Genomic DNA, 18,920 nt, shown 5'->3' with positions numbered 1-18,920 from the left:
TCCTATCTTTTAAACAAATTTTTTTTCTCCTTAACATGTCGGAATAGCCTTAAGAAAGTCTATTTGTCTCCTACCTTTCCTTTTCTTCTCTGCGCCACCGTTCACCTGCAATTCCAGTTTTTCTTGGTATGCAAATGAGCTCTCTCGCAGCACTGGGGGCGGGCCCCAGTGCTTAAACAGCACTGGAGGCATCCCCATGCTGCCAGAGAGCTCTCCAGCACTCCATCTTCTTCTACGACGAGGTCTTCACCCCGTCTTCTTCCGGCAGCGTCTTCTTACTTCTAGGCCTCGGGCAAGCCGATTGCGCATTCCCGCTGGCCACGAGGAAATGGCCTCTTACAATACTGTGTTCTTGTGGCTGTGGGCATGCGCAATCGGCTTGCCCTAAGTGAAGACCTCATCGCAGAAGAAGATGGAGGCGGCGCTGGAGAGCTCTCTGGCAGCATTGGGGATGCCCCCAGTGCTGTTTGAGCGCTGGGGCCCGCCCCCAGTGCTGCCGGAGAACTCATTTGCATACCGAGAATAAACGGGATTGCAGGCGAACGGCAGCGCAGAGAAGAAAAGGAAAGGTAGGAGACGAATAGCCTTTCTTAAGGCTATTCTGACATGTTAGGGAGAAAAAAATTGTTTAAAAGATAGGATCCCTTTAAGGCTAAGGCCTCATATAGCATCCCACAGCAAAAAAAGTGCTACCAGAAATACCGCAGAGGGTTTTGCTGTGGACTTTCTGCTTTAAGTATAGCTATAGGGAAACTGCCGGTGTGTATGTACAGTAGGTATAATTGACATGCTGCGACCGAAAGCTGCAATGGTTTTCTGGGCAAAAAAATAATTTAAAAAAACCCAACTCTGTTTGTGCTATTAATAGGTTAATAAGTGCAACTGAATACCTTTAGCAGTGTTTTGTAGGTATAATTTACATGCTGCGATTTACAAAAATGTAATGTTTTTTGAAATTGCAGCATTTCTGCTGCGGATATTTTTCTGCAATGTGTGGATGGAGTAAGCCAGAATCACATCCATTTTACAGGTACTCTAAAAGGCAGCGGCCTTTATGTTACAAGGGGCCCTGGCCTTAAAGCTGCTTTTCTTGGACGCTTGCCACAATAAGGTTTACTCACTTTGTGATTAACAGCCCACTCAACAATGTCCAGAAGAAACCTTAGTTAAGATGTTACTGTTTATTGCACCTGATCACTTTCCTGAGTAAATTTAGATTTACATATAATGTATATACTACATTCTTTTTAAGAAGATGACAAAGGAGGTTATCAAGTCTAATTGTGAGTAAATGTACTGCATTTGATTCAATTATCACAGCTTGGCTAATACCATTGGCTTGTAAGTAGTATTTCTGATATACTGTAGATACTCCTTATTTACATGACCATGTACATGTCTTGGCTGTGAAAAAATGGACAAATTGGTACATTTATTCCAGCTGTTGTGTATTTGCATTGTTTTCGTTCCGTATTTGTAGTTGGAGGTTTAGTGTCATCTATTTTGCATCATTTTTAAACGGACACTTCCTTAACATCCATAAACAGGAGTTAAAAAGGACCTTTCCCTACCTCTACCGCATCAGTTTTTTGAATCCATCAATAGGTGCCTCTCCATCGATTCTGGTATAGATGGATTTTTTTTTTCTCTAGCTCCCATTATTCCTAAGAAATTGCTAGTTTCAGCAAAATTATGCATTTTAGTTAGGTGGACCTAACACCAGAGTGCATATTCGCACAGAAACTAATGTAAATGATAGCGCAGAAGTAGTAGGGGTTACAGAAAAAATTACAACTGTGCCTCAGTCAATGGAGCGGAACCTACATACCTAATGGAGCCAGTGAAAGGTCCTCTTTAAATATATCTGAGTTTTAAATGACTTTACTTTAGTATTGGATTTTTGATCTAAAACCTACTTTCTAGCCGGTTTTCCTGATTGGCATTATACATTTAAGAAAGGCTATTCTTCTCCTACCTTTTGTTGTCTTCTTCGCGCCGCCATTCACTTGAAATCCCGGTTTTTGTCGGTATGCAAATGTTCTCTCGCAGCACTGGGGGCGGGCCCCAGTGCTCAAACAGCACTGGGGACGGCCCCAATGCTGCGAGAGAACTCTCTCCAGCGCCGCCTCCATCTTCTTCAGCAACGTCCTCTTCACGCGTCTTCTTCCGGCTTAGGCTTCAGACTTCTAAGCCTTTGGCCTAGGGCAAAGCTGACTGTGCATGCCCGCTGGCCACAAGAAAATGGCCGCTTACACAGTGGTCAGCAGGCATGCACAGTTGGCTTTGCCCTAGGCCTAGAAGTCTGACGCCTGAACCGGAGGAAGACGCGTGAATAGGACGTTGCTGAAGAAGATGGGGGCGGCGCTGGAGAGAGTTGGCTTGCAGCATTGGGGACGCCCCCAGTGCTGCAAGAGAACTCATTTGCATACCAACAAAAACCTGGATTTCAAGCGAGCAGTGGCGCGCAGAAGACAACGAAAGGTAGGAGAAGAATAGCCTTTCTTAAGACTATTCCGACGTGTTAATGAGAAAAAAAATGTGTTTGAATGATAGGATCCCTTTAAGTCCTCATATGGCTCCATATGCATAAAAAAAATTGTGGAGTTTGGAAGGTGGGAGTCAAAAACGAAAAATGCCTGTGGCAGAAAGGAGTTACAGTATACACACACACACATATGTATGCACACAATAAAAACAAAAAACAAGCAATAGCAGATACATGCATATGGTAGCAAAACTGCATTGTGTGACATCGCGTTGCATTACGATGAGCAACTATAATCTTCTAACTTTGCTGCTGTGGTACAAGACAGACAAAATAACATCTTGTGAGGTGGTCATAGTATTTTATTACTGGCTCAAGGAATGCCTGAATACTCCATCACTACACTCCTGTGCCTCCATTTCTCTGCATACATCAGCCTGTCTCCCCAATGGCCCTGAGGCTACAACTGGCACGATGGAGGAGGGGGCTGCCTGCCCTGCAGCTGTTTGTGTGGCTGGCTAGTGATTCAGTGTTTGCCTCACATGTCTGGGAAGCAGAGGGCGGGAGGCGGCTCTGCATGGACGAGTTTGTGATGGAGGCGGGAGGGAGGGGATGTGTGGAGGAGAAGGGAATACGGAATACACAGCAGTGACGTGTGGGGGAGGAGAGCCGGGAGGAGTGAACTTTCAAATGAAGAAACAAGTGCACATTACTGCGATGTAATAGAATATACAGGCAGCCCTGAGTGTGAGGTAACCGGAGCGTGTATGGAGCTTTCTGAGGACCACTGAGAGATTCCCGCGCTCCCCGAGGACTCAGGATTACTAGTCAGTGGCCGCACATGGATGCAGCATTACACCGGTGAATTGAACTTTCGGGGCTCGATTAGCCGCACTCTTTCTCAGGTAATGTGTAAGGTATATTGCACATTCTATATGTATATATTGGTATGTGCACTCTCCTATACTCATTCCTAGGGTATATAAATAGCTTTGACATTGTCCTGTATGTGATGACTCCCATGACATCACTTGTAATGGGGATGTGCGGTTGTGACTCAGTGTTATGACCGACATGATTGTGTCTATAATGTGCATTGCATGTTACGTGATGAGTTATTATTGTAGCGGGTACACCGAGTCCTGACTGCTGGCCTCCATATTACTAGGACAATGTCAGGAGAAGTTTATTTATTCAGGCTATATTTAGGCATGAGAACCTGGCAGCAATGGCTGGGAAACTGCAGAGCTCCATCTCCCTGGACTCACTAAGTGTTAGATTGCTTCTTCTATACAACTCCACTTCCTGGACTGCCTTTAGTATGTTAACTCTGGAGTTTCACCTTTCAGGTTCCTTCACATGTCTGGATGTCTTACACACTTGCTATTGGATTCCTTCCCTATACAACTCTGCAGTATATAGGTGCTGACCTAACCCTATAAATTGTACTGACTAATGGACTGGCATTGGAAGAATGTATACAGTCTTGTGTAAATGAGTGTGTTTGTCCCGCAGAAGTATTGGTGGCCTAGTCATGGAATACCATCACTGGTGACAACCCCAGATGCCTAGGGGCTGGGGTGCAAAGTAAAGCACTAGCTGTGCCTGGGGGTACTTGATCTTTTTCAGTGCTAGGTCAGGAGTGACTGATTTTCTTAAAAAAAACCAAAGGCACTTTGGGCTCAGGGTTATGTCAGAGGGAAATAAATCAAGAAAACATTTGGAATCAAGTTTCTTCCCATTAGGATATGTTCACACAGAGTTTTCAGCAGGAAGATTTTGAGGCGGAATCCACCTGCAAAAAAGGCTCCCATTCATTTGCCCTCTACCTCAGGATCTGTCCGATCCATTTTGTGATTGAAGGACTGTAGTCCTAAATAGTTCCATTAGTGGCCAGCTTTAGCCTATATACCTTCCTGCTCGGCCATGTATGATAAATGTTCTTTTAAAGTTATTATGAAAAATGAGTGGAGCCGGTGAGTCAGTCTCAAACCAGACCTGTTCTGGGATTGATCCTAGGCTTTTGTCATTGGTTTTATGTTATCAGCACACATGAATGAATAGATGAAAACTGCCCAGTGATCCTGCTTTATAGACATTACACAAAAAGGTCCGGACTTCAGAAGTAAGAAGCAGACACTGAAACAAAACAATGGGTTCACTAAGGCGTTGGATTCTCCATAGGAGACTGCGCAGAATCCACTTAAAATTGGCAAAGAGAAAAGTCTATGAGGTCTGCAGGTTTCTGTGAGCAACCGAATGCTACAGGGAAAAATGAATTCTACTGCTAACCTAGTGTAATTGCGTGGTTTTTTTTGTTTGTTTTTTTAAATTTTCTTGTTTTTTTTTGTTTTTTCCTTTCTCGACACTCCCCCTGTCCACACACACCATAAAGGTAAGTTCACAAACAGGAAATTGGAGCTGATTTGAGGTAGACTGTACAACAAAACTAACCCCAAATTCCATCCGGAATATGCCACCCATTGAAAAAAAAATTAGTGACCTCTTCTATCTTGCACACTTTGTGTGACTGATTCAGCCGTAAGAGACCTTCTGCTGTTTGGGCAAGTCATCTTAGTCAACGGGACAGAAAGTGGAGAAGAATTTAAGGGAGTAATTTTGCCTCAAATTTCTCTTCTCTTTCCACGGTGTGCACATACCCGTAATCTCTATTAGAGCTTTAAAACCCTCAGGATGAGCATAGATTAGAAGATTATCTGATTATTTCTGATAATTCTGTCTCTGAATTAGTATTTGGAGACTGAGTTTGGGATACTGGAGAATGGAATGTAAGCTGACCGAAGAAGCTCACTTCCTTAACCGAGTGATCTTTAGTGTTAATGACTAGTTCTGATAAAAAAATATATATATATATTACAGCATACATAAGGGGCTTTAAGACTGTTTCCCTAGACCCATGATGGCGAACCTATGGCACGGGTTCCAGAGGTGGCACTCAGAGCCCTCTCTTTGGGCACCCATCCATGTTCCAGGTTATACTGTGGGGGCCACCGTGGAACAAATTGTACTGTGTGGGGTCACTGTGGAGCAGATTGTAATGTATGGGGGGGTCACTACGGAGCAGATTGTACTGTATGGGGGGTCACTATGGAGCAGATTGTACTGTGTGGGGGGTCACTATGGAGCAGATTGTACTGTGTGGGGGTCACTGTGGAGCAGATTGTATTGTGTGGGGGTCACTGTGGAGCAGATTGTATTGTGTGGGGGGTCACTATGGAGCAGATTGTATTGTGTGGGGGTCACTATGGAGCAGATTGTACTGTGTGTGTGGGTCACTATGGAGTAGATTGTACGGTGTGTGGGGGGTCACTGTGGAGCAGATTGTACTGTGTGGGGGGTCACTATGGAGCAGATTGTACTGTGTGGGAGGTCACTATGGAGCAGATTGTACTGTGTGGGGGGGTCACTGTGGAGCAGATTGTACTGTGTGGGGGGGTCACTGTCGAGCAGATTGTACTGTGTGGGGGGTCACTGTGGAGCAGATTGTACTGTGTGGGGGGTCACTGTGGAGCAGATTGTACTGTGTGGGGGGTCACTATGGAGCAGATTGTACTGTGGGGGGGTCACTGTGGAGCAGATTGTACTGTGTGGGGGGGTCACTGTGGAGCAGATTGTACTGTGTGGGGGGGTCACTGTGGAGCAGATTGTACTGTGTGGGGGTCACTGAAGCAGATTGTACTGTGTGGGGGTCACAGTGGAGAAGAAGGCTCTATAAAGTCCCATTCGTATGACCATATTTTGCAGGTCTGTAATTGTGCGCAATTGTGCATCCGCACATTATTAAGGTTAAATTGCCATGTTGGCACTTTGTGATAAATTAGTGGGGTTTGGGCACTCGGCCTCTAAAAGGTTCACCTTCACTGCCCTAGACTTAAGTTTTATTTACTATTTGATTGTTTTGTTTTTTGTATTTGTTTTTTTAGGGAGTGTTCACACTACCGTCGGTGTCCGACAGCTAGTGTCCGATGCTAATGTCGCAGTAGTGTGAACGCTCCCTTAATGAAACACTTGTTTCTAATTGTGGCAATCTGGTTTCCTCAGACATCACGTAAAAGCATGACTTGTCTCTATGAGCAGAGCAAGCAGTATCCAACACTATAATGGCACAGTGCCACCCAGTGGTCAATTTGTCATGGTAAAGTCACATGGCGTTGTGTGTACACCATAGTACTCTTCATAATGATTCAACAAATGGGTCTATAAGGACAGAATCAAGCCAGCGCCACAGTATAATGCTCTAATTCACTTTATTACAGTTCGGTGCTTAGTTTCTTTAGTACAGAGTATATCTCCTGCTGCCTTCTAATGTATTTTGTAATATGTGGCCTACAACTATATGACCTTTTAGTGAAGTGTAAAGGAGCAGTAAAATAAATATATCCCCCTTTGTCTTCTAGCATTCAATTGGCATTTTGAACAACCACTAAATTAGACACCTACGTTTCTGGCCAATTATAGGGTGTACAACCAATGCATCCCACAGGAAGCTGTGGCTTGTGGAATAGAGAAAACCAAACAATATGTATACAAATAACCATCCTGACCGCTTATAATAGAAAATGTCTGTGGTGCTCACGGCTGCTCTCCAATGTGGTGTGACCACCGCGCACATTTCACTTGGAAAGGATTAATTCAGTGCAGGATAAAGAGCGATGTTATAGAAGCTTCTATTCTTAGATACATCATGACCCATGAAACTAATCCAATGCAAACATAATCAAGACTAAATCCTCTAATATCGTGCATCCCATAAGCTGCATGCAAGTGGGCTGGTATTGGATGCAGAAACGAAAAAGAAACTGTACGCGCTGACTAAAGTCATGAATGGTAAGTATTTAACGCCAATTTCGGCATGATGGAAGTATCCTAAAGGTGGCCACACAGTGAATTGTAAAGTGTCACGGAATATCTTGGAGCTATATAAATTAAAATTAGTAAAGTAAATCTGCCACATGGAAAATGCAGGCTATCAGCGGGCAGTATGTTACAGCAGAACATGTAGGCTGTTGTATTTTATTCATTGAAGTCTCTGATCTCTCTTTGCTGAGACATCAAGGAGGCGGACCTATTAGTGATTGACAGTTATTTTTGTATGCAAGCAAGGCTGTCAAACGGAACTGTCAATCAATGGTAGACCCCTCCTTGACATCTCTGCAAAGAATGAGCAGAGACTTTAATGTATAAATCACAGCCATGTGGCTGGAGAAACAAAGGATGGGGCATGTAGTGATTCAGCCTTCTGGGTTTTCTTGCCGCATAAGTTCCCACCACACTGTGACGTGCTGGCTACGTTGCTGAGACAGCTAACTTGCGGACTGGACCGTGCTGAGAGACACTGGAGAGTTGGGCATAGGCGAGAGTGGTGTTAATGGTGTTTTTTCATGTTCCCTGGCTTATTATATGTATATATATATATCCTGGACTGCCCCTTTAAAGCCAAAATTGTTGTCTCCAGCTACACTTTAAGATCTAGTATTGCAGAATTCCTGACTAGTTTGGCTAGTGTTGGTATCCTAGTCCTCATGTCTGGGATTTGGCCCATAAGATGCTTTTAGTTAAAGAGAATGTCCCAAAGTACAATGCTTGATGCCAGAAGTCAATAGCTACTGACCAGATCTTGATGTTAGGTGTAGAAATGAAAGGAGAATTCAGTGTTTTTGGGTTTTCATTATGTAAAATATTAGGTAAGGATCTTGTTGCAATGGACAACAGTGGGACTCCACATGCTCTGATTATGTAGAGCCTCATTCACATTGCTGCTTGGTTCCGGTGACACAGCTGGCAGAAGGTGCACATTCCTGGTGGATTGCCTGATATATCCTGATGTTGTCACCATATTTCACATGTTTCTTGTGTAAATGATCTACGTGCTGTGGATTGTAAAACTGTCTGCAACTCCAAGGCCAGATAGAAGTGCAGGCCGGGCAGAAGCTTGTGTTTGGGGTAAGAGGGGGCCCCTATTTGTTGTCTGGCGCATATGATCAGAAGATGTACAGCTGTAACACTAACAGCTGACAAGTAGTATAGGGGCATCAATGTTTTATGACCCATCTGTCATCACGGGCCTACTTTAAAGAAGAGTCTGAGACAACTGGCTGCCACTCACACGCACTGGGCCCTGTCCAGCTGGTAAAAAGCTTAGACTTGTACTTTGTACAAGTCATTATGGGTGCAGTGGTTGCCATTGTCTGCTAGTCTGTGAATCTTATAAGCATTATTCAGCTGTGACCTACATTTTGTGCTGCATGCTTATACACTGGGCAGTGAAAGAACTCAGACTGTCACGATTCTGACTTGTTGTATTGTATTGGGTATGATCCAGCAGCACTTCATCTTTACCTTACAAGAAGGACAGTCTGTTCCATTATGTGCACTTAGGATATTGGAGAGCTCAAACGTTCATGGCTTAGTCCACATCCTGTCATCTAACTGGAGGCCGGCTCTAGCTTCAAGCAATATTAAACTGGTTATATACTAGAGGCTTTGGATGGCCGAAGGTTGATTTAGACCATGTTTTACTGAAAGTATGCTTCTTCTTAAAATGGAAACTTGTGTCATAGATGCATAATTGCCTTTGGGTTGTCATCAACCAGCTTAATGTGCATAAAGAGCTGTTATAAGTCTCAGGCTCATTTCTTGGGGTAAATGGCAGAAGTTAGATAATAATCGTTGAGTCCTATTGATGGAATAGAGTGTGTATGACGCAGTTGTAGGAAAATTGTGGTGTTTGGTGAATTGAGAAATCCTGCTTTGTGTATACACAGTTGTCTTTCGGCTGTTTGTTTTTAGTAGTGTCTTTTCTTCGTTGAGTGCACATTTATGATCCTCTAAGGACTTGGACTCTTTCATATAGTCTGTTTTTGTGTGAGAGAATGGATGGCAATGTATGTGTTGTAAAAGTGTTGGCTATTTGAGTTTTCCTCTGGCCTATGTTAAGTGTCACATTTCACATGTCTGGTTATTTTTCCAGATTGAGTGGAGTTAGTAAAATACCACCGAGTGCGCACGTGCAATGTTACTGGTTGTGACTGTGTAGGGACCAACACATGGACTGTTCTAGTACCTGGTGATATTTACAGTGAATACATGCCCTTAGAATATCTTTCCACTCGAGATTTTCTACATCAACCTTCATGAATGACCTTGCGGATTTGTGTCAGAAAGTTGCCAATGGCCAGCTATTACACAGGATTGGCCAGGCCGTCTCCAATCTATTTGTCATGAGCCTCCTATTAGGTTGGAAAATATCGTGTCACATTTCAGCCCTGCCCAAACCATACCATTGAGAATGGTTCCAAAGACATGAAAATTCAATGTTGGTGAGTCGCTGGCAAGTCCTCAGCCCCCTTCATGGTTCATCAGACGAGTTGTTTAGTCGTGGCCAATATTGAATAATATTCACGTTAAGCAAACATTGACTATAAGATGTATGAATATATATATATATATATATATATATATATATATATATATATATATATATATATTCTATAGTTGGTATTATACTTACAAGTGGGATTTGTATTTTATGTGAATTATTATATTTGCTGTAGTACAAGGCGGTCGGTGACCTTGGTTTCCCCTTTAGATGCATACTCTTGACACCTCACAATAAGTCACCACTGCTGTTTGTTGGAGATTCTTTATTTCATTGCATTTTGCTGCGGCATTTGCTTCCCTGATCTTGTTGTGCTGTCTTGTCAGACGGAGTCTAGCTGATGAATGAGAATGATTTTGGAGTGCTGTCACAGTGATTCTTGTACTGTCTAGACAGGAGTCTAGTAGAGGTGAGCAAGTGCTTACTTCAGCAGAAACTATATCAACATCTTTTAGTACACCCTCTTCATGTTTGGAATTGAGTTCTCCAAAAGTGAACCAGCAAGGAACAGCCAGTGCCTGTGTTGGTGTGATCACCTGTGTTGTGAAATGGGCCACGTTTAAATGTGTTCCTTTTCCAAACTCCCTAAGGGGCATGTCATGTTGAAAGTCATTCAGAGAAAACATACAGATATTTCATCATTCAGGTAGACATGAAATGATTGTCTGCCAAAGTTTTTTTTCAGCTGACAAGCAGCGTAGCTAATATTCAATATTCATATTTGGCTTTACTCACATCAAATTTAGAGTCTATATTGGAGGTAGAAATTAGCAAGATCTTCTACCGCATCTAGTGGGCTATGTTACTACTGTGCTGCCATTGCAAGAACCATATACTGTACTGTTGCGCCAGAAGCAAAAACAATGCACTTTTAGCCTCTCTCGGATAAATGGAGTCCTATTGATATGTTTTGCTTAAATACCAGACTTTTTGCCAGTATCTGCCAACCGTTGGCTTATTGATAGCGTGGTTTAGATAAAGATCTTTGTAATGTCATGGCAGCCCTGGCTTACTGTTGTATGTAGACTGGATTTTGTATATGGCTGTAAGTCATTCATTTCCTTATAAGTGGTTACTGAGATGACCATCTCACCCCTATAGAATGGGAGTCAAATCTGCATTTTTCACTCATTTCCTTGTTTGCCAGTTCACCCACACCTCTTGCATGTATTCACATATTTCACAAAAGGCAGGAAATTACCAGCAGATAACAAGTCATTTCTAATATGTTGCAATATTTATTCACCGAACTTGCAGGTGTTATGTGCTCCTCAAGGAAGTGTATGGTAATAGAGCTGCTCTATGAAGCCATTGTCCTCAATTTCTACCATTGGTTTGTGCAGACAGAATAGATTTTTCTTGACTATCAGGGGGCTTTATTAGAATTTTGAAATGGGGGGGGGGGTTCTTATTTGCATTTATGACTCTGGGAGTAAAGGCAGGTCAGTTTTTTTTCTTAGGTGTTTACTTTTTTAGTTTAGGGAGATATTGTCTTTGATTCGCCTCATTCATTGGCCATTGCTTTTTTTTTTCTTCATGCTGATCCCTGGGATAAATGCACTAGTCACTAAGTGCTTTGACAGAGTGTCGGCTTATATTAACCTGGAGAATGCAGATTGGGTTGACTTGACTATTACATCTAAAAGCTACTTTAACTCCAAATCTGGAGACATTTCCTGTCTTCCTATAATAGAGCTGAGTGCCAACAAGCGGCTCCTAATTCTATTATCGTGAAGTAAGCAGTTTAGCTTGTGTTGCAAAAGCTTTATGGAAATTCCGCTTGCAGGCAAACACCGTGTTCCTACATACTCCATGAGAGGCTCTGTATTCCTGGCCCTTACTTAATACATTGCTTACAAAGTGCTCTGAGCAGAGATGACATTTGTATCCCAGACATTTATGTCTGTGCATGAAACATATAATGTTTATTGACATTGTCTGGGCTCTCATAGCTGCGCAGTCACGCAACTTCAGCCGACTAGACACATAGAGCTAACCTTCCCTGAAGCTGAGCTATACAGGGCAGGTTTATGTCATAAAATATTTTTATTTTTACTTATTGTTTCTATTTCAAGCAAAAAAAAAGTTCTTTAATACACAGCGGACAGACATGTGTGCTGATAAGGAGTCTGGACTCTTGCTAACATGTAATGTTTAAGCCCGGCTTAACAGGGGGATTATTCTGGTGATAAGCAATCTCACATAGGGAACAAACAGAATCAGAATGCACATTGTCCCTTTTCTGTGTCGCCTTCTCATTACCACTCCGACTGCCATGCCCCCTCGCCAGCTGTCTAATCTTGGGAAGAATGTTCCATTTCTTATTTTTTGAGCCAAATACTTGGCCCTGAATTTGTGTCTGGCTATAAAGAACCAGTTGGGTGCGTTATATCATGGTACGTCTGTGCTCTGCTAAGCTGAGCCACGTGTACTATTAAAACCCTGTTACATTCAGACCCCATCGTACAGCTGAGCAGATGTAGGACACATCTTCATGCTTTCTATGAGAGGCTTTCCCTTATTTTAATGCAAATATTAGATTGTAGGAGATAAAAGGGTCACCCATGGGGCTGAAGTCGCAGCAGCTTTGTAGTTGTGAGTGCACGCTCTGGATTCTGGATCATTCTAATGGTTTACTTGCTGAGCCCTATCTTTCTTGAGTAGATCTGAGCGCTCCTTTTGTTTGGCTTTGCTGCCAGAAGCTAGATGTGTTGGAGAAGTGCATTTTGTCCCCAGGAATCCAGCTAATAACTTAACAGTCTTCCCCCACCATGCACTCATTGTGACACTCTTTGTTGAAAGATGTGCCGTACAGATGGAAGGAAAGTACTTAACTGCAGGCTGTCTCTTCACCCTTGGTTTCTGTGATCAGATGTCTGCACAGTCTGCTTTCTCTTATTGTCCACCTTCCAAACTGAGCTTCTTTTACATAACAACATCATAAAACGGGGTGAGGGGCTGCATCTGTTCCTTTAGAAATGGGAACACTGAGTGCTAGGGGTCAGATGTTAATGCACCTTTGGTGTGTTTTTTGTATTTTTATTTTTTTCCTCCTTCAAGCTGTCTCTTCCTTTTTGCCTATTTTGAGGAATTCTAAATAACACAATGTAAAACTTTGGTTGTTCAGCAAGGTTTTAATTTAAGCTAAAGTAAGAGAACTTATAATTCTTACATTTATTCTATTCTTCTTCAATAGGAGAAGATGCCACAAACTCCAAGTTTGATAGCCATGTTTGACAGCAGTACTTTCAACCGGAACTTGTATCAGTCGAAAGAAGAGAGTTGTTCTGACCTGTACTACCAAGATAACAGCTTGCTATCTGGATCTCTTGAAGCACTCATCCAGCACTTGGTGCCCAGTGTTGACTACTATCCGGATGTAAGTTGGGGCAAGCTGAAAATAAATCTCTTGTTGCACATGCTATTTCACACTGGATGTGACATAGGAAACTTTTTCAGCACAGGAAACTCGAAGATAGCTGATCTCTGTAACACTTGAGTTGGGCTGGCAGACAGGCACAGTTCTTGGCTTTGTGTGGATGACTTTTATATTCAGTAATTCACATAAATATATACATAAATCCACAATATCTCTTTCATTCAATTTTGAAAAAAAAATGATATGCTAGCCATACATTAGATGGCTAACGTTTGATCACCTCTTTGCCTGGAATCTCTTCCTTTTGATCGCACTCCATACACATGCACACTCTGCTCGCCCTATCATTCTTATATTCCTAAGTGGGAGAGGGGAATCTTGTGCTTCCAGACAGCACTGTTGGCCACTTTTATATCTTGAGAGCAAAAAGATTGAACATATTGAAATTTTACTGCTTTATTATTCTTCTTTCTGACATCTGTTGCGAGGGGAGCGTCAGGATACCTACATATACATTAGATGTCCAGTCAGTTTTGCTGTTATCTGTGGTTTTAACATTCATCTTATGTGTGAAACTGTTTTCATGGTGATGGTGCTAAGGCTATCGAATTCACTTTGTGCCAGAACTAGAAATCTCCTCGTGTATGTTGATCATTTCTGTAAATAATTTCCTACACATAGGATGATTTAATTGAAGATCTGTTCTGGGTCTAAATTTACATGTAGGCTCTTGCTGTAACCTTTGCATGTTTGTTTTTTTTACTGAGCTTTATGCATCTATTAACATTCTTTTGTTTTCCCCTCAGAGAACATACATCTTCACCTTCCTCCTCAGTTCTCGCCTTTTCATTCATCCTTTTGAATTAATGGCTAAAGTCTGTCATGTTTGTATAGAACAGCAAAGGCTAAAAGAACCAGGAACTGATAAGGTAAGAGGTGACTCTTATGTCCCAGACTGGTTAAACAATAGCTAACTGTCATTTGTTTTAGTATCTCGTCTATACAGATTTACCAAGATTGATGATTGGATTAAATAGGGAAACCATGCCATTTCACGTATTACACAACATTATGCTGTAGGGTGTCCTAAAACTGACCATACACTTTAGAGAGCTGTTAGATGTCTTTCATATGACTGCTTGGCCATCTCTCCTAACACGTGCACTGCTCAGATGAGTTAAGACTATATGTGTAGTGAGCTCGGAGATTGGGAAGCTGCTACCAGGCACCTCTGGCAGTGATTTACACCTCATTTACACAACAACCACTGGGTGTATACCGGAGGGTAATCTGTTTTCACAGATCCTTCCTACACACAAGTCTATTCTTTCAATAGACTCTCTCAATAGACTCCATGATCTTTAGATATCTTCTATATGGGCTGTGACTCCAGTATAGACATCTTGTGTCGGCATGTATCTAAAGTCAGTATGCAGCGGCATACATATTTTATTTCCTCCCACTTGTTTAGGAATTCTAATCTACTACTCTTTCCTCTGCAGTGTACAGTGTAAAAAAAGCGTACAGCACAGTAATGAGTCTATGGGCAACAATTTTCACTGTATGCCTATACTGTATGTGATTTTGAAGCCCTCAATTGGAGGTGAAGCCAACCTGAGCGATATTGTGACTTGGGCTTACCTACTTATAATCTTTTAATGTGGAACACTATGAAGATGCCATAGTTCTCATGTACATTCATGGGGCATTAATGATTTATGGGCTTGTTATGGTAATCTGCATATATTAATTTTCAGAGTCACATGAAGAAGATTGCGCCTAAAATCCTTCAGCTGCTAACGGAGTGGACCGAGACCTTCCCGTATGATTTCCGAGATGAGAGAATGATGAGAAATCTAAAAGACACTGCACACCGTATCACACACGGAGATGAGGTATGCATGGCACTTAGAATATATAGGTTTTACCATTTCCATCATAACGGAGCATGTACTGCACTGCAAGTTGCTGCACAAACAGGCATTGGTTAGTAACCATGTGTCTGTACACAGGGCTAAATGTAATATGTACATAATTCTAGGCAGATAGCTACATCGAGTTCATAGAAACACTCATAACCTTGTGTCTATCATACTGTACTGCTTCATCACAAGGAATTAACTTCATACTTCAGCCTCTTGTCTGGTAGGAAAAATGTACTGTACATTTCCATTTTCAAACTAATTTTAACTTCTTGGAGAGAAAAAAAATCCCCAAATGACTAAATCTTTATTTAGGAACATGTGATCTTGTGATATTCTTTGTTTAAAGTAACCTGAGGTGCATGTATTACAATGACTATTGTTATCTAATGATTAGATTGTAAGCAGTTTTTACTAATTTTGGAAAGTATCTTTATGGTTTTTGGGATGCATCTTTGACATGTATCAAGTAATCTTGAATGGCAAATATACGACTGTCTTGTAAGTTTCACTTTGGCCACTAGGCCTAATCGTAGAATAACAATTGCTAATTCTGTAGGGGTGTTCATTGCAGAAGTTTTTTTTACTTACATTAAACACAAAACATATGGCATTGCAGTAGATGATGGTCAGCCGTCATTGCATCTATTACTGAGAATAGGTGATGTCACAGCTTATCTTCTCCCCTTCCCTATACGTAACATGCCTGGAAAACTCTCCCATAGACCAGAATATTGCTGCCTATGGCCATGACCATATGGTGTAATGCAGATAACTTAATGCTATTAACAGAGTAGATTAGCAGTTCAGGCAAGATGGCTACCTCCATAATCATGTACAGAAAGTAGAATTTATAGAAAATATTTTAAAAAAAATCTACAATCAGGAAATAAAAACAGAACATAAAGCTATATATTTCTGGTTTGTAATAAATAAATACTTTCACCTTTTGAAGGGGTATTCACATCTCAGGCGTCCTTTCTATGCTGCTAGCTTATGTAAATTCAAGAGTTTTGCTTAAGTAATGCTGCTTCATTGATCTGCTATGTGAAATTATTCCTTCCAGTGTTCACACTTGTTGTCAAGACACCCCTCCTGTTATCCGATCTTAGGTCAGATGACCTCTATTCTCCTACCCCCTGCAATGTCATGTACCTTGACTGTGCATGTTTGATCTGCGTTATTATACTGTAGGTCAAACTTTATCTATTTATTAGTATTTTTTAAATTTTATATATTTTTCTCTTGTTTTGTTTTGGGATGTATTGGACTTATGTGTGTATTAGTGTAATTTTCCTTTTTTAATAGATCTGATGAAGGGGTGAAGCCACTTGCGTGACTCTATTACCCCGAAACGCGTTATCTATTTGCAGTAAACCACCTATTGTTCAAACCTCTATCCATTTGACTAATTTTGATTCCCGAGTGAGCGTGGAACTGAATTGTTGGTTGGAATCAGTCCAATACCTACCTGTAATTATCAAAGTCGACCCTGTGTCATTCATCGGTTTTACGCTGCTAGCTGAACTCTGCCACCTAGATGCACAGTTGATGCATATGTGACGATTATTGATTTTGCAAAAGCCTATTAAGATCTTGGAGAAGCGTGGTTACCCTTGTATATTTCTATTGTATCGTGCCATTATAGATTTTTAGTAATGGTAATCATCAGTCTCTCATGGTAAAGGCATTGCGTGTATCTAGTGAGGTATGTCAGTGTCCTGTCCATCAAACATTCAAAGTTGCCCCACCAGCTTGTTGGAGAATAAAGGAAGAGACAGCAGCGTTTAAAAAAACGTTTTTAGTGGTGGTCCCCTATTCTGTTTCACACACCAAAAAAAAACCGAACTAGTTCTCCAGGAAAAATAGCTTTCACTGACAATGTATTTGTGCTTAGTCACAACCACTACTTTGTTTGTCACAGGAGCAGAAGTGCACCATGGAAGACAGTATACAAAGGACATATAGCTCTCTTTATGCACTACTTTGATCTATGGCAGATCCAGCAGAGAATGGCACAATTCGATGATCTTAGACAAACAAGTATGGGTGGCTTACTGGTGCCAAAGATTGGCTGGATATAGTCTGTGTGGACTTGGCTGTGGGTACAGTAAATCAGGGGTTATGTAAGATGTAGCAATACTTCCCTGAACATAGCAGTACAATAATGAACAGATCAGTGAACTGTACAGAGTAACCTAGGAGAAGATTACTTAGCAAGTGGCACACTATCTGACAGATGTACCACAGGTATCCTCCAATACTGAACCTTTTTTTTACAATGCAGTCTCGGCTTAGTGAATATCATATCAGAGAATTCTATCATTTCATTCCTTGAATTCAGCAGGAATAAAACCATTATCACATCAGGCTTAATTTTTGTGTGGTATTCTGGGAAAGGCTCACCCTATTATAGCTGATTAAATTATTCTTCTTCTGTTTTGAATGGAAAAGGTTTTAGGGTTTTGCTTTTTGTTTCTTTTAAATATCAGAACCGGTGGACAACATACTGTGGACCTATACAGGGTTCAATGAACTGAAGTTCCAAAGCTGGGACAAACTGTGCCAGGACCATAACAGAATCTCTTCTGCATGAATCATGAGTGGGCGTCACTGTTTATTTTAATAAGGTTAACTCTGAAAGCCAGCTGGCAAAGTGTCACACTTTCTACTAATAGAGAGATTTAAAGTAAAAGTGACATCAGGCTGTCACTCTTGTATTTCTATCAGCTAACTAAATCCATCGAAGGCTAAAAGGAACAAAAACCTTTTTGTTGGCCAGTTTTTCATGGCATCCACTCCAATGAATAGCCACCTATATAATACAAGGACAGCTGAAATCTGTAGAGTGGCTCTCTTCTGACTCCTAGATTGGAGTCCCAAGCAGGAGACCTTTCTGTAATGTCCATATGTCCCAATAGGGCATATGAACAAGGGTTGTCTTCATGAGACAGATCATTTTAAGATACGGACATAACATCCATTGTTTGCTAGATGCCTATTAATGCTGTTTACACCAATTACATTATATGTCTGTTCTCTTTTCAGATGTACAGGAAAAATGTTCAGCAGATCATACAAAATCTGATTCGGAAGCTAGCTGCATTGAGTCAGTATGAAGAACTTATTGCAAAAATCAATGCACAAAGCGCAGATCGTATGGCCATTTTGAAGAGCAAGCCACAGTCCATACAAAGGGATATCATCAGTGTCTGTAGTGACCCATACACATTAGCTCAGCAGCTAACCCACATAGAATTGGTAAGCAACAGGTACATACATTGGCCTAATGTAGTATACCATGTCCCTGATACATTTGTAACATTGCTTCTTACATTACAGGAGAGATTAAGTTATATAGGACCAGAAGAGTTTGTACAAGCTTTTGTGCAGAAGGATCCGTTAGATGATAATGAGGTAATCTGATCAAAAACAAATGTATTTGGGTGTGGTTATAACCTTGCTTAGTAAGTAATAGCATGATGATGATAATAATAATAATATATTTTATTAAAAATAAAACGCCACACTGCATGCACATTTTATGGAAATACCGCCCACTCCATGGACAGCTGATAAACCTATTCATGTCGCCCAAAACCTGTTCACAGCTTGACAGCAATCACATGCCTGATGAAGGGTGTTACCCGAAACTTTGTACTGGAAATTTATGAAAGCAGTGTTGTCTTATTAAACCTTATAAAGCGTAATTGCTCTGGAGTTCTGTTCTACTTT

General features: G+C 41.3%; 1 protein-coding gene across 1 annotated transcript in view; it reads left to right on the top strand.

Moving 5' to 3' along the window:
• Nucleotides 1-3,092: 3,092 nt before the first annotated feature.
• The window catches only part of RASGEF1B (RasGEF domain family member 1B), a 29,973-nt gene continuing 14,145 nt past the window's right edge, over nt 3,093-18,920 (top strand). The window contains exons 1-6 of the mRNA XM_075283871.1: nt 3,093-3,390; nt 13,081-13,263; nt 14,070-14,192; nt 15,021-15,158; nt 18,234-18,446; nt 18,528-18,602. Of these exons, the coding sequence (XP_075139972.1) occupies nt 3,331-3,390; nt 13,081-13,263; nt 14,070-14,192; nt 15,021-15,158; nt 18,234-18,446; nt 18,528-18,602 (792 nt within the window). The 5' untranslated portion in view covers nt 3,093-3,330. The remainder of the gene's footprint in view (nt 3,391-13,080; nt 13,264-14,069; nt 14,193-15,020; nt 15,159-18,233; nt 18,447-18,527; nt 18,603-18,920) is intronic.

Source organism: Leptodactylus fuscus, chromosome 1 (genome assembly GCF_031893055.1).
Source record: "Leptodactylus fuscus isolate aLepFus1 chromosome 1, aLepFus1.hap2, whole genome shotgun sequence".
Classification (NCBI taxonomy): domain Eukaryota; kingdom Metazoa; phylum Chordata; class Amphibia; order Anura; family Leptodactylidae; genus Leptodactylus; species Leptodactylus fuscus.
The sequence above is the reverse complement of the archived record's forward strand: the minus strand, read 5'-3'. Positions and strand labels throughout refer to the sequence as shown.